General features: G+C 37.9%; 1 protein-coding gene across 2 annotated transcripts; it reads right to left on the reverse strand.

Annotated features, from left to right (window-relative positions):
* Positions 1-5,128: 5,128 nt before the first annotated feature.
* On the reverse strand, positions 5,129-11,646 carry LOC111784234 (pentatricopeptide repeat-containing protein At4g04370). 2 transcript variants are annotated; one of them, XM_023665021.1, is made up of 4 exons: positions 10,408-11,646; positions 5,956-7,222; positions 5,731-5,834; positions 5,129-5,430 (listed from the first exon to the last, which is right to left on the reverse strand). In XM_023665021.1, exons 1-2 carry the CDS (start codon positions 11,601-11,603, stop codon positions 6,196-6,198), a joined length of 2,223 nt encoding a protein of 740 aa, XP_023520789.1. In that variant the 5' UTR covers positions 11,604-11,646; the 3' UTR covers positions 5,129-5,430; positions 5,731-5,834; positions 5,956-6,195. The 2 variants fall into 2 exon arrangements, with proteins under 2 accessions (XP_023520789.1, XP_023520788.1); XM_023665020.1 differs by lacking the exons at positions 5,129-5,430; positions 5,731-5,834; positions 5,956-7,222 and adding exons at positions 8,314-8,615; positions 8,916-9,019 and having other exon boundaries at positions 9,141-11,646.
* Positions 11,647-17,224: the final 5,578 nt, after the last annotated feature.

A 17,224-nucleotide genomic window follows, 5' to 3' on the forward strand; every position in this document is an offset into this window, starting at 1 on the left:
TCACACTTCGCACGTGTGAGTCGTGTGTAGGGAAGTCTACACATCCAATTTGTCCGAGACTGGAGGCCACCCCTGAGATGATTAGAGATAGGTCCCTAAATCATGATTGCATGTGTTTGCATTTGCATGGCCCCTATAGTGGGGCCACTTACTGAGTATTCTTTGAAATACTCAGGCCGTGTGCCACATCATTTTTCAGGTAAAGGCAAGGCGCACTTGTACGGAGGACGGCGGCATCGCGAGCAGAGACTGTGGCACGTGCATAGGGTAGATTCATATTTAAATTTCTAGTCTTAAGTTAGAATAGGTTGTTTTGCATTTCATTGTTTTAAATTATTTTGTATTTGTTTTTGTTTTCTCTAAATTTTAGTATTTCATATTTAAACATGTAAGACCATGGCTATGTTTTCCAGAGAAGAAGTTGTTTTAAACGTTTTTTTTTGAAGTTTATGTTATCAACTATGTTCATGTAAGAGTTATATTTCCGCATTATAGATGAGCATGAGACGTTAGTAGCGACTCTGAGTATGTGGAAATTTAAGGTCGTTACAAATAACGTACATTTAACATACATAACAACACAATGTCATACTCATACATCATCATAATTCAAACAATCTTTAGCCTATCCTATAGTAAGACCACTTATTTGGTTGGCCTTGGCCGAAGTACTCCCTAATTAACTAAACGTAAGCTCCCGTTTCGTGAGAGTTGCTTCCTACGTTGCTGGGGTTTGTTTCCTATCACACCGTTCGCCAGCTTCCGTTAGTATTTCACAATTAATTTACCAATAATTCAATAAATGTGAAATACGGCTCTAAAACGGCCTCGGATACCTTAATCGGGGCCGAAAACAGGTTCGGGAGGGTCGAAACAATGGAAATCGGGCCGAAAATAGGGGAGCTGAGCCGAACAGCCGCTGGGAACCGCCGAGCCGAGCCGAGGGACCGCCTGTGTCGCTGTGTGCCATGTGGCAGAAGTAGGAAGCGCCACGTCGTGCGGTGCGCGTCGGGTCGAGGCACGAGTCACACTCCAGTTCGAGTCGACTACTATAGAATGCTACTGGGCCGAGCTGGTTGTTGGGCCTTGGTTTACTGGACTGCGCCACAAGTGTTTGGGTTGCAGGCCGATTCGATTGGACCGTGGGTCTGGTCTCGGGTTGGTTTAGCTGAACCGTGGCTTCTAGACTGGTTTGAGGTTTGGGTCGTTGTAGTTGGGCCTCGATTTCACGGGTTGGACTTAGATTGGGTTTGAGCCTCGGGCCTGGGTATTCGGTTTGGACTGACCCGGATCCGATGGATCCTTCTTCCTTACCCGACTTTTGCGCGATTTTTTGGTGTGTTTTCTCTCTCCTTCCCGCAGCGTTTTCACTGCCGATTTCGGTCTTCTTTCTTCCTTTTCCTCTCTGTTTGTCGTCCTCCTTTTCGAAGTTTTGTGGCCTAAAAAGTTCCTAAAACCACAGATCTAAGAATGTTTAGGAACACCCAATTTTTCAACCTCGGTTACCGACGACAGCGCTTACGAAAAGGCACAAAACGTACCTTGAGTTATTGTGCTATCGTTAGGGATCCTTCTCGTGGTGGTAACTGAGCGTTTGCCGTCGGTTTTCGGGTGGTTTGGGACTCATCGGAGAAATTGGAAACTCGCCGACGTTATCTGAAATCTCTCTCTCTCTCTCGTATTTCCTTTCTTTTCTCTGTTTGCAGGTACTCTGATAGGTTCTGAGAGTCATGGGCTGAAGGCTGAGCGAGGAATAGCTGTCGTTTCGCGTGGGATCCGCAAAACTCGGCGGTCGCCAGAAAACTCGTATTAATAGTACTAAATATGTATGGATTTGGTGCCTATTCATCATGCCGGTATTGATGATTGCCATAAGAAAGAGAGAATATTTTGACACCTATTGGGAAGGAGTTTTCAGTTCCAAGGAGTGAAGACGAGGAGGATGATTTGTACTCGATTTTCTTGTTCTAGATAAATTTTGTGTGCAAAGTCTTCCTAAGACGTTAGTTAGAGTATGGAGGAAATGAGTGTGGTAATATTCTGTGTTACCCCATAATGAAAACATAAATACCATCTTGAATGTGTTACAAATGCTGGGAAATACCTTTACATAGTTGTGAAGGTCTTCACTGAGATTTTTTTGCAAATTGACCTAAAATTTAGAGCATTGGAAACGTTATTGGTTTAAATTCAAACTACGCCTCAATGATCCATTCCATAATGTTGTACTAATAGTGGAAGCAAGATCGAATGTACTCACACACCTACGAACAGAAATTAAACAAAGAGACAAGAATTTACGTGGTTCGGAGAGAAGAAATTTCCCTACATCCACATGTAGCAACTAACTTAATAATCAAAAAGTGAATATCTCACTCTCACACTACAAAGTCTCTCAACAAAAGTTTCTCTCAAATGTCACAGCAACAAATACAATGTGATATACAAACTCAATCAAATTCCAATATACTCAATCATCCTAGACAACCTTTTATATAAGGATAATTCATGTATCAAAATGATAATATAAATCATCAAACGTCGGATTAATAACCAAAATAAATCAATTTTAAATAAGAATAATTAATTTGGTTATTAATTCTATAACCATTTTTTAGTTTATGAGGAGAGCAATATGATCCACCTGAGAAAAATATATATGAAAAAAAAGAAGTGTGATATAAGTATTGAGGAGGATATTCAAACACATAATTTCCTGCATCATCCATATACACATAAACACACTGGCTATTCCAATGCAAACACATGAAGGATTAACATATAATTCTGATTTAAATGAATATGTGCACAAGGATAGAAGTGTACCATAAGAATCAAGATATTCAACTTCATTGCAATCTCCGCTTCCCTTTTGCTTTTGTCTTTCCTTTTTCTTCGGTTTCCCCGGGTTATCCATGACGGAGACCTATAAATTAAGAAACCAATTAAGATTACGTGCGTGTGTGTATATATATATACATATTTTAGAAAATAGATAAGAAGCCAATAAGTTGAAAATTAAGAAAACGTGGTTGAAGAAAATCGTTGAAAACAAGNTAACGTACATTTAACATACATAACAACACAATGTCATACTCATACATCATCATAATTCAAACAATCTTTAGCCTATCCTATAGTAAGACCACTTATTTGGTTGGCCTTGGCCGAAGTACTCCCTAATTAACTAAACGTAAGCTCCCGTTTCGTGAGAGTTGCTTCCTACGTTGCTGGGGTTTGTTTCCTATCACACCGTTCGCCAGCTTCCGTTAGTATTTCACAATTAATTTACCAATAATTCAATAAATGTGAAATACGGCTCTAAAACGGCCTCGGATACCTTAATCGGGGCCGAAAACAGGTTCGGGAGGGTCGAAACAATGGAAATCGGGCCGAAAATAGGGGAGCTGAGCCGAACAGCCGCTGGGAACCGCCGAGCCGAGCCGAGGGACCGCCTGTGTCGCTGTGTGCCATGTGGCAGAAGTAGGAAGCGCCACGTCGTGCGGTGCGCGTCGGGTCGAGGCACGAGTCACACTCCAGTTCGAGTCGACTACTATAGAATGCTACTGGGCCGAGCTGGTTGTTGGGCCTTGGTTTACTGGACTGCGCCACAAGTGTTTGGGTTGCAGGCCGATTCGATTGGACCGTGGGTCTGGTCTCGGGTTGGTTTAGCTGAACCGTGGCTTCTAGACTGGTTTGAGGTTTGGGTCGTTGTAGTTGGGCCTCGATTTCACGGGTTGGACTTAGATTGGGTTTGAGCCTCGGGCCTGGGTATTCGGTTTGGACTGACCCGGATCCGATGGATCCTTCTTCCTTACCCGACTTTTGCGCGATTTTTTGGTGTGTTTTCTCTCTCCTTCCCGCAGCGTTTTCACTGCCGATTTCGGTCTTCTTTCTTCCTTTTCCTCTCTGTTTGTCGTCCTCCTTTTCGAAGTTTTGTGGCCTAAAAAGTTCCTAAAACCACAGATCTAAGAATGTTTAGGAACACCCAATTTTTCAACCTCGGTTACCGACGACAGCGCTTACGAAAAGGCACAAAACGTACCTTGAGTTATTGTGCTATCGTTAGGGATCCTTCTCGTGGTGGTAACTGAGCGTTTGCCGTCGGTTTTCGGGTGGTTTGGGACTCATCGGAGAAATTGGAAACTCGCCGACGTTATCTGAAATCTCTCTCTCTCTCTCGTATTTCCTTTCTTTTCTCTGTTTGCAGGTACTCTGATAGGTTCTGAGAGTCATGGGCTGAAGGCTGAGCGAGGAATAGCTGTCGTTTCGCGTGGGATCCGCAAAACTCGGCGGTCGCCAGAAAACTCGTATTAATAGTACTAAATATGTATGGATTTGGTGCCTATTCATCATGCCGGTATTGATGATTGCCATAAGAAAGAGAGAATATTTTGACACCTATTGGGAAGGAGTTTTCAGTTCCAAGGAGTGAAGACGAGGAGGATGATTTGTACTCGATTTTCTTGTTCTAGATAAATTTTGTGTGCAAAGTCTTCCTAAGACGTTAGTTAGAGTATGGAGGAAATGAGTGTGGTAATATTCTGTGTTACCCCATAATGAAAACATAAATACCATCTTGAATGTGTTACAAATGCTGGGAAATACCTTTACATAGTTGTGAAGGTCTTCACTGAGATTTTTTTGCAAATTGACCTAAAATTTAGAGCATTGGAAACGTTATTGGTTTAAATTCAAACTACGCCTCAATGATCCATTCCATAATGTTGTACTAATAGTGGAAGCAAGATCGAATGTACTCACACACCTACGAACAGAAATTAAACAAAGAGACAAGAATTTACGTGGTTCGGAGAGAAGAAATTTCCCTACATCCACATGTAGCAACTAACTTAATAATCAAAAAGTGAATATCTCACTCTCACACTACAAAGTCTCTCAACAAAAGTTTCTCTCAAATGTCACAGCAACAAATACAATGTGATATACAAACTCAATCAAATTCCAATATACTCAATCATCCTAGACAACCTTTTATATAAGGATAATTCATGTATCAAAATGATAATATAAATCATCAAACGTCGGATTAATAACCAAAATAAATCAATTTTAAATAAGAATAATTAATTTGGTTATTAATTCTATAACCATTTTTTAGTTTATGAGGAGAGCAATATGATCCACCTGAGAAAAATATATATGAAAAAAAAGAAGTGTGATATAAGTATTGAGGAGGATATTCAAACACATAATTTCCTGCATCATCCATATACACATAAACACACTGGCTATTCCAATGCAAACACATGAAGGATTAACATATAATTCTGATTTAAATGAATATGTGCACAAGGATAGAAGTGTACCATAAGAATCAAGATATTCAACTTCATTGCAATCTCCGCTTCCCTTTTGCTTTTGTCTTTCCTTTTTCTTCGGTTTCCCCGGGTTATCCATGACGGAGACCTATAAATTAAGAAACCAATTAAGATTACGTGCGTGTGTGTATATATATATACATATTTTAGAAAATAGATAAGAAGCCAATAAGTTGAAAATTAAGAAAACGTGGTTGAAGAAAATCGTTGAAAACAAGTTGAAATTAAGCATTGTGGAAGTCAATTGCATTGAAAATATGTGGGCAAGAAAATACAATACTTAGTCGGGAGAGGTTTGATGACTACTTGGTCTCCCTATACTACATTTTGAGGCAATTCAAGTCTAGCAAGTCAAGTATTATCAGTAAGGGTTGCTACGTACTGTCACCTTATTTTAAGTTCTGTAGTCGATGCACAGACGTAATGTCCCATCCTTCTTCTTCTGGAATAGCACGGGAGCCCCATAAGGTGCCTTTACGAAGCGGATGAATCCTGCAGCCATCAAAGTATTCATAAGATTTTCAGCCAATGGAGACAGACCAATACCAAAAGCACAAAGACATGAAAATTTGAGTTCAAAGCACAAAAATGCAGCATAGGGTCATCAAAGTACCTCTCTTTACACTTCTAATAGATATCGAGGAATTCCATCCAAAGATCATTTTTCTTGATAATGCCATATGCACTTTTTACTTTGTTTCTATTCATCAACTTTTGGACAAGCAGACATAACTTTGGCTTTCCCTTGAACATGGCCCTTTTCTCAGCTGCTTTGAATTCATTGTTGCAATAGAAAATAAGTTTACCTTTGTTGGAGAATTATGAAATATGACATGCATAAGCATGTTGATGGTTAAGAGTCCTGGCTAATTTCACTTTCGATATGCATCTTTCTAATATCCTTGCTCAATGATTTCACTGTCCACACTATCTCTTCAATCTTAGGATGCGAATTGTGAACTGAAAAAAATGTAAAACTGGTTCCATCAACCTCAATACAACTCCATCCAGGAAGCTTTTTTAGACCAAGAGATCTCATTTGGGTCCATGCCACCTCCACTCCATCCCATCTACTAGTGGAGGCATAACTATGAGCCAGTTGCACATAGTTTCCAGCATCCACAGGCTTCAATTCAAACATATCTCTAGCAATAACCTCACCAAGTTCGACACTGCCATTTACACGACAAGCGTCGAGGAGTATGCCTAAAACATCTATTGAGGGTTCTTCAAACATCCTATCATAGAAGCTATATGCCTCTTCAACCTTTCCAGCTCGACTAAGGAGGTCAATGATACAAGCTCGATGCTCGAGATTTGTTGGCATACTGAAATCTTTAGTCATCGACTCGTATATGCTCAAACCTTGGTTAATAAGCCCACTATGGCTGCAAGCAGAAAGAACTGAAAGGAAAATAACATGATTCGGTTCCATCCTTGTGCCAAGAAACTCTGAATATTTTCTCAAAGCAATTTCCCCTTTTCCATTAATGCCATATCCTGCAATAAGTGTACTCCATGTTACAAGATCCTTTTGCAACATATAGTCGAAACACTTTTGAGCATTCTCTACGTCTCCACATTTGAAGTACATATCAACTAGCGCTGTTTCGGTCATAATGCACGGAATAAGCGAACTTCTAAAAATGATGTTGTGAATCCACTTTCCCTGACAAAGTGCACCAGCAGAACCACAAGCTTGAAGAAGTGAGGTCACAGTTATTGAGTCAGGCCTTTGAAAGCTTGTTGCTCTCATTTCACTGAAGAAAAAGATAGCCTTGCTCAAATAACCATTTTTCGCATGCCCAGCAATAATCGCATTCCAAGAAACCAAATTCTTTTCAACAATCTTATTAAAAATTGCACAGCTTTGCTCCAATCTATTACACTTTGCATACATGGTGACAAGGGAGTTTTGAGCAGGGNGTGGTAACTGAGCGTTTGCCGTCGGTTTTCGGGTGGTTTGGGACTCATCGGAGAAATTGGAAACTCGCCGACGTTATCTGAAATCTCTCTCTCTCTCTCGTATTTCCTTTCTTTTCTCTGTTTGCAGGTACTCTGATAGGTTCTGAGAGTCATGGGCTGAAGGCTGAGCGAGGAATAGCTGTCGTTTCGCGTGGGATCCGCAAAACTCGGCGGTCGCCAGAAAACTCGTATTAATAGTACTAAATATGTATGGATTTGGTGCCTATTCATCATGCCGGTATTGATGATTGCCATAAGAAAGAGAGAATATTTTGACACCTATTGGGAAGGAGTTTTCAGTTCCAAGGAGTGAAGACGAGGAGGATGATTTGTACTCGATTTTCTTGTTCTAGATAAATTTTGTGTGCAAAGTCTTCCTAAGACGTTAGTTAGAGTATGGAGGAAATGAGTGTGGTAATATTCTGTGTTACCCCATAATGAAAACATAAATACCATCTTGAATGTGTTACAAATGCTGGGAAATACCTTTACATAGTTGTGAAGGTCTTCACTGAGATTTTTTTGCAAATTGACCTAAAATTTAGAGCATTGGAAACGTTATTGGTTTAAATTCAAACTACGCCTCAATGATCCATTCCATAATGTTGTACTAATAGTGGAAGCAAGATCGAATGTACTCACACACCTACGAACAGAAATTAAACAAAGAGACAAGAATTTACGTGGTTCGGAGAGAAGAAATTTCCCTACATCCACATGTAGCAACTAACTTAATAATCAAAAAGTGAATATCTCACTCTCACACTACAAAGTCTCTCAACAAAAGTTTCTCTCAAATGTCACAGCAACAAATACAATGTGATATACAAACTCAATCAAATTCCAATATACTCAATCATCCTAGACAACCTTTTATATAAGGATAATTCATGTATCAAAATGATAATATAAATCATCAAACGTCGGATTAATAACCAAAATAAATCAATTTTAAATAAGAATAATTAATTTGGTTATTAATTCTATAACCATTTTTTAGTTTATGAGGAGAGCAATATGATCCACCTGAGAAAAATATATATGAAAAAAAAGAAGTGTGATATAAGTATTGAGGAGGATATTCAAACACATAATTTCCTGCATCATCCATATACACATAAACACACTGGCTATTCCAATGCAAACACATGAAGGATTAACATATAATTCTGATTTAAATGAATATGTGCACAAGGATAGAAGTGTACCATAAGAATCAAGATATTCAACTTCATTGCAATCTCCGCTTCCCTTTTGCTTTTGTCTTTCCTTTTTCTTCGGTTTCCCCGGGTTATCCATGACGGAGACCTATAAATTAAGAAACCAATTAAGATTACGTGCGTGTGTGTATATATATATACATATTTTAGAAAATAGATAAGAAGCCAATAAGTTGAAAATTAAGAAAACGTGGTTGAAGAAAATCGTTGAAAACAAGTTGAAATTAAGCATTGTGGAAGTCAATTGCATTGAAAATATGTGGGCAAGAAAATACAATACTTAGTCGGGAGAGGTTTGATGACTACTTGGTCTCCCTATACTACATTTTGAGGCAATTCAAGTCTAGCAAGTCAAGTATTATCAGTAAGGGTTGCTACGTACTGTCACCTTATTTTAAGTTCTGTAGTCGATGCACAGACGTAATGTCCCATCCTTCTTCTTCTGGAATAGCACGGGAGCCCCATAAGGTGCCTTTACGAAGCGGATGAATCCTGCAGCCATCAAAGTATTCATAAGATTTTCAGCCAATGGAGACAGACCAATACCAAAAGCACAAAGACATGAAAATTTGAGTTCAAAGCACAAAAATGCAGCATAGGGTCATCAAAGTACCTCTCTTTACACTTCTAATAGATATCGAGGAATTCCATCCAAAGATCATTTTTCTTGATAATGCCATATGCACTTTTTACTTTGTTTCTATTCATCAACTTTTGGACAAGCAGACATAACTTTGGCTTTCCCTTGAACATGGCCCTTTTCTCAGCTGCTTTGAATTCATTGTTGCAATAGAAAATAAGTTTACCTTTGTTGGAGAATTATGAAATATGACATGCATAAGCATGTTGATGGTTAAGAGTCCTGGCTAATTTCACTTTCGATATGCATCTTTCTAATATCCTTGCTCAATGATTTCACTGTCCACACTATCTCTTCAATCTTAGGATGCGAATTGTGAACTGAAAAAAATGTAAAACTGGTTCCATCAACCTCAATACAACTCCATCCAGGAAGCTTTTTTAGACCAAGAGATCTCATTTGGGTCCATGCCACCTCCACTCCATCCCATCTACTAGTGGAGGCATAACTATGAGCCAGTTGCACATAGTTTCCAGCATCCACAGGCTTCAATTCAAACATATCTCTAGCAATAACCTCACCAAGTTCGACACTGCCATTTACACGACAAGCGTCGAGGAGTATGCCTAAAACATCTATTGAGGGTTCTTCAAACATCCTATCATAGAAGCTATATGCCTCTTCAACCTTTCCAGCTCGACTAAGGAGGTCAATGATACAAGCTCGATGCTCGAGATTTGTTGGCATACTGAAATCTTTAGTCATCGACTCGTATATGCTCAAACCTTGGTTAATAAGCCCACTATGGCTGCAAGCAGAAAGAACTGAAAGGAAAATAACATGATTCGGTTCCATCCTTGTGCCAAGAAACTCTGAATATTTTCTCAAAGCAATTTCCCCTTTTCCATTAATGCCATATCCTGCAATAAGTGTACTCCATGTTACAAGATCCTTTTGCAACATATAGTCGAAACACTTTTGAGCATTCTCTACGTCTCCACATTTGAAGTACATATCAACTAGCGCTGTTTCGGTCATAATGCACGGAATAAGCGAACTTCTAAAAATGATGTTGTGAATCCACTTTCCCTGACAAAGTGCACCAGCAGAACCACAAGCTTGAAGAAGTGAGGTCACAGTTATTGAGTCAGGCCTTTGAAAGCTTGTTGCTCTCATTTCACTGAAGAAAAAGATAGCCTTGCTCAAATAACCATTTTTCGCATGCCCAGCAATAATCGCATTCCAAGAAACCAAATTCTTTTCAACAATCTTATTAAAAATTGCACAGCTTTGCTCCAATCTATTACACTTTGCATACATGGTGACAAGGGAGTTTTGAGCAGGGATGTCAAACATTATTCCATGCCTTAATATATAACCATGAATTGAGGTACCAATATGGTAACAACCAAGTTGAGCACAAGCTGCCAGAGTACTAGCCAAGGTAGCAGTACCCAGCTCTACGTTTGATTCCACCATACGATAGAAGACCTCCAATGCCTTGTCGGAACAATCGTTTTGAACGAGTCCTGAAATCATTGCTGTCCACAGGACAACATCCTTTTCAATAGTTGATTCGAAAACTTTAAGCGCAAAATCCAAACAGCTACATTTCAAGTACAAAACTACGAGTGTGGTCTCTACTTGTTGATCCATATCTAACCCATGTTTAAGAACCAAACCGTGCACCAGCTTACCTAATCTAATATCACATTTTGTGGCAGAGGTAGACAAAACAGAGCAAAATGTCCGCTTGTCAGGTTTGATGCCTTCAATCCTCATAGAATGTACAAGCTGCAGTATTTCTTCAATACATACAATTTTGGAATAGACTGATAATAATGAATTCCAAGAAACTATGTCTCTAGAATCCATCGACTCAAACAAACTTGTTGCATAATCAACGCTGCCACATCTACCATACATACTCACCATGGAGTTTGATAGAGATAAATCTGACCCAAAACCATATAAAATAATCAAACAATGCAAACCTTGCAGAAGGGGAAGCTCTGAAATTCCAGGGAGAAGACTCAAGAAGGTAACAGAAGTGGGGTGGATTTCATTCTCCCGCATTTGTTTGAACATTGTAAAAGCAATGCCAACGTCTCCCTGCCGTGAATAGCAGCCAATAATGGCAGTCCAAGGAACAACATTTCTTTCAGGCATTGTATCGAACACCTTGCGACCAAGATGAATGCACCCAAATTTCGCGTAGAAACTAATGAGCGAAGACCCAATATAGGAATCGTGAGAGAGGCCATTAACGATGACAGATTGATGAATGGAGAGGCCATTTGAAAACGAGTTCAAAAGGGTACAAGCTTTGAGAAGGCTAGGAAAGGTGTAAGCATCTGGGGGGGTGTTTGTGTTTAGCATAGAAATGTAGGTTTGAAGAACTTGGTGGTGAGCGGCTTGAGAAGAGAGGCGATTTATGAGGGCGTTGAATGATTTTGTGCTACCATGGGTGATCGACTCATGGATTAATCTGTTCATATTAATCCAACACAAAATGAAACCTTCTATGGAAAGTTCACCATCTCCATTGTAACTTCTAAGTTCAAATTTGCGTAGAATTGGTAAATTTTATATTAAATTAAAAATAAAAATATCACTCAATTTTATATTTTATTTTAAAAAAAAAATATTATTCAGCTTTCAAAATTTTAATAACACTAATGTAGGTTTCAAAAATACCTTATGGAATTTGAAAAATAGCATTAACCATTAACTTTATAAAAAAAAATAAAAGAAGTTGAGAAATTTTTTTTTTTAAGTTGAGTATTAATATTTTTGAAGTTTTTAACAATGTAATCAATATATGGATGAAGACGTTAATAACACTATAGATCAAAAGGTTAAAAAAGACGTTCAAAAAAATATATTTACCATCAATCTAAGGATTGAAACCATGTTCTTCTTTTAAAAAAAAAATGAGAAAATGAGAAAATCGTTTAAAGTCAACCTTGAGAGGTAATATCGTCGTTTTGACCCTCCGTGTCCGAGTTAGGGGTTTGGATGAACCCTAATCAGAATGCTAATCAAGAATAAAAAAGAAAGAAGAGAAAGAAAAACAAAGGTTAGGGAAGAGGCCACCACTGTGGGTGCTCCGATCTGGCCACACGGAGGCGTTTTCAGGCCACAATCCATTCGTGAAAGTTGTCCAGCAAGTTAAGACATTTAATTTGGGATTTTGGATACTCCATTACAGTTAAGAAACGAGGACGATTGAGAAGTAAGAGTTTTAGTTTTCATCCAAATTCGAGAGATTTTCTCCAAATTCGATTGTGCATCAGTTTTGTGAAGGATGTTAGAGTTGAATCAGACCAGAAGTCAAAATTTCAGTTAACCGTAAAACGATATGAATATGTCTTCTACCACCATTGAGTGTGTTTGTTTTCTTTTATAGTTGATTAAAATGTACAAGAAAAATCACTTTGAATAGATGGATTAAAACTCTACAAGTTGGTGGAGGAAGAAAATTGAAAATAATGGAAAACTAATCGAAATTTGGATCATATGCAAGCGGTGAAGGAACATAAATGTGTTAGGCAATCAGAGCGAAGCGTGGCAACGAAGGAGTGGGACACATGTCGATTTGTGACAGGCTTTGTATGTCAGGCGATGGTACGAGCTACGTGTCAATAGAAGGGAGGAGATGCGCGTCTTGTGTCACAATCATATTCTTGTGGCAGTGGGACAACGATTGTGCGACACTTGTTCTAACCTAGCGAACAAGTCAGTCGTGTAAAACTCAAATTTCGCAGACAATATTAGTGTATGCTCAAGCCTCGGGTCACGTTTGAGAGAAATGTTTTAGAAAATATGAGCGAAAAATGCATTGAAAATTATTTGAAAGAAAGTGTTGCTGTCAACGTGATTTTTGCACAATATTTGTGGCTTGAAAGTACTTTTCGGGGTCAAAGATAAAGTTCTCTAGAGTCTTGTCATCTCAAACCCCACAGAAAGACTTGGGCTTCAGAATCTTTACATTGTTAAATTGGACGACGCCCTCACCAGGGTTTGGTTCCCCACCAATCTCATGGTGAAGTTTACCGCTCAAATCTGTCACTTCTCCTATAGGCGCATCCATACTTGCACATAACTAAGCATGTAAAGGGCCCTCCAAGTATGTGTATAGGCAAGTGAGGCACGTGGTGAACTCCTTTTTCGTCCATTCGGCTTCTGTTTGTGTAACAGCCAAAAATAAAAAAATAAAAAAACAAATAAAAATAATTATAATAAGGTAGTTAAAATATTAATAATAAATAAATAAATAAACAAATAAAAACAACATTTTCCCACTTCTCTCCGCTAAGCTCTCATCCCTTCCCACAATTGTCTCTCCTCAACCTATCGTGACGCCAGAAAGTAACAGTTACTGCAAACAGAAAAAGAAAAACAATAATTGTCAGATTTACTTGAGAAAAAAAAAACATTTACCCAAGTTGAGGTTTGCTGAAGATTTACGTGAAGATAGATCTGATCAATAAGGTATGTATTAAATCTTCATTTTCTTTTATCCTATTTTTTTTTTAGAAATCACAACCAATTATAGTTGTTGAATTATTATTATGATCCATCTTTAGTTAGAAATTAAATGTCAAATCATTTATACAATTCTAGTCAATCATGTCATATTAGTAATATTATATTAAATATGAATAGATTAGAGATAGAATGACCAAGAAAACTTATGAATATGAAACAGATGATAGAGATCCACTGTAAATTTGGAATACATGAGAACAGAATTAAAAGGCAACAAATAAAAAAAAAAAAAAAGAGATTAGGGAATTAAAAACCACAAACTAAATATGAAGGGAAAGGTAAATACAGACCGTAAATAGAGAAAACAGTAAAGCTCAGAATAACTAAGTTGTACCTACTTTTTATACCACAGTAACAATGAACCAATGTAAATTAGTAACCATGAAAATATAATTATAGATATATAACATTTCAAGACTTCTAACAATGAACCAATGTAAATTAGAGAAATAATGTTGTAGAATTCAAACCCGAAACTAATGTCATGGGCTCATATAGGTTGACCCAGATTTCAAAGGACGGAATCAAACTTTCGTTAAAGATATATTCGTGACAACGACTTAAGCTAGCCAGGTAAGTGACCTTACTATCGGCATGGTTATATTTGATGTTGACACGTGCCCTGTGGTTCTGCACGTGTCATATATATTGATATGTGTGAATTGTCTGAGGATCGATATGCTTCCTATATGTTATGTTATGTTATGTTATTTTATGTGAATTGTATGACATGAAATACGGTAAATTGCATGATACATAACCCCGCTAGGAATATGTATGATATGTAACAGAATGAGAATGAGAATGACATGTAAGCATGAAAACGTGACACGGGGTTATGTTCATTAAATGATGACTGTAGGACTAGTGGGACCTCATGCATATTGTGTGATCATGCATTTGGGGGGATACCCCTATCCCATCACGAGGGTACGGACGCGTACATCCAAATGGCAGGACAACGATCGTTATGCCCTGCATAGCGCTGCCGTGACGGTTTTAGTTTTAACGGGTCCCGGTGGGCCCCCAGAGCATGCCCACCGGCTAGGGACAGTGGCTCAGCGGTGTGCGAACTAGCTGGTGAGCTCATACTCGCACGTATGGGCTGCGTGTAGAGTATATGGTACACGTCCACGATTACCTGTTAGGATTACACCGTAGGGAAAACGAAACGAAACGAAACGAAACGAAACGAAACGAAACGAAACGAAACGAAACGAAACGAAACGAAACGAAACGAAACGAAACGAAACGAAACGAAACGAAACGAAACGAAACGAAACGAAACGAAACGAAACGAAACGAAACGAAACGAAACGAAACGAAACGAAACGAAACGAAACGAAACGAAACGAAACGAAACGAAACGAAACGAAACGAAACGAAACGAAACGAAACGAAACGAAACGAAACGAAACGAAACGAAACGAAACGAAACGAAACGAAACGAAACGAAACGAAACGAAACGAAACGAAACGAAACGAAACGAAACGAAACGAAACGAAACGAAACGAAACGAAACGAAACGAAACGAAACGAAACGAAACGAAACGAAACGAAACGAAACGAAACGAAACGAAACGAAACGAAACGAAACGAAAGATAGGTCCCATCATTTCATTGCATGTGATTGTTGCATTTAACCCCAATAGTGGGGTCACTTACTGAGTATTTCTTTAAATACTCAAGCCATGTGCTACTACATTTTTCAGGTTAAGGCAAGACATTCCTGTACGGCTGACGACGGCATCGCAACTCGAGATCATGGCACATGCATAGGATAGTGGTATTTATTTTCTTAGACTTAGGATAGAATAGGATGTTTTAAACTTAAACGCTTATTTATTTTATTTCGGGTCTTTTGTTGTGTCGTTTTAAAGATGTTTTCGAAACACGTAAGTCCATGGCTGTGTTTTTAAGTTAAAGGTTATGTTTTATGGAATTTAAATGAAGTCTTCCGCATTCAATGTTTATGGTATGTATACAGTAGCGACCTTAAATTAAGTAGAAAATTTCGGGTCGTTACAGTTTGACTATTTTTTACCCTGACTTCAATATTGATCTTAATGTGACTTGAATTAGGATACTTATAAAGATAGTTAAAGACATGCTAGCAGGTACCATATTGAATGTGTTAGGCTTATATTGTGATGTTTATGTGTTATTTGTATTGTCATGTGATGTATGTCAAATGTTATATTATGAAAGAAAATTATGGGACCTCATGCACGTATGTATGTCATATGCATTGGGATACTTCTCTATTGTGTTATGTTAATAAAGATGTGTACTTTCGATATTTATGTTGGTCATGACATCATGTGTACCTTTCCTTTTCTGAGGCGTCCAGTGACGTGTGATGCATTGTGACCAACCAAGTTGCATAAGGGGTACATATACGAGAACACCTAGTGGGTCCATGTGTGCATACATGAGCCATGTGTGGAGAAGTATCATACATCCAACCCTGCCCCCGAACTGGAAAGAGCCTAAGGTTATGTTATAGTTTTAAAAGATAGGCTCACTCATATATTGTGTGATTACATTACTAACCCCCGAACAGTGGGGTGACTTATTGAGAATTTCATAAAATATTCAAGCCACGTACTGTCTTTATACTTTTCAGGTAAAAAGCTCTCATACACGGTTAACAGTGAAACTGGAAAGGCCATAGAAGTCAGAATAGGACATAATAGAACACTAAATCACATTGGTTTTCAATTTAGTAGTTGATAGGTGTTTTTATTGCAGTTTTTATTTATTTATTTATTTATTTATTATTACTATGTTAGGTATAATTTCGTGTTTGAACTAAATATATAAGTCAAAATGATGTCACTCATTAGGTTAAGATAATTAAGGGCATTACAATTCCTTACCTTAGGTGGATAAAATATGCCTGCAATGTTTTTGTTGGGAGCAATTTGGACCAAAATGTAATGTATGATAAGAAAAATTACTGAAATGCCCTTATAATGAGAATATGAGATGCATGCAGACTCTTGTGCCTTTCATTGAGCTCGGAAGGGATTTTGCATGATAGAACTCAAGTATGACAACTTGGTAGAGTAAATCACCTTAGGTCGAGATTTTGAGATGGACGTTGTTTTATTTGCTTTCCGCTATGTTAGAAGGGAGGATGAGATATTATTGATGTTCTCATTGTTTTCTATTTTTTGACAGCAGTGACACTCTACATAATTTTGTTTAATTAGTTTAAAATCAGTCACACCCATTTGAATGATGCTAAAAAAAATTACTTAATTTCCAATAGTAAAAGTAACAAAAAAAAAAAAAAAAAATNGGAATCGATAATTTTACTTATTACTTACTATAGTGTATACTTACACTTTTTCTCGTAAATTTTATGCCATTTTATTATATACATTTGCAATCAATTTGATGCAGTAAATATGAGAAACAAAAATGTGAAATCTTCACAACATTTAAATAGTATTCAACCTATTGACTAACTCTTAAAAGTGGGAGAAAATATAAAAATAATAATAATAATAATAATAAATAAATAATAAAAATAAAATAAAATATACTAACAACCAACTCC

Source organism: Cucurbita pepo, unplaced genomic scaffold, assembly GCF_002806865.2.
Source record: "Cucurbita pepo subsp. pepo cultivar mu-cu-16 unplaced genomic scaffold, ASM280686v2 Cp4.1_scaffold000176, whole genome shotgun sequence".
In the NCBI taxonomy this organism is placed as follows: domain Eukaryota; kingdom Viridiplantae; phylum Streptophyta; class Magnoliopsida; order Cucurbitales; family Cucurbitaceae; genus Cucurbita; species Cucurbita pepo.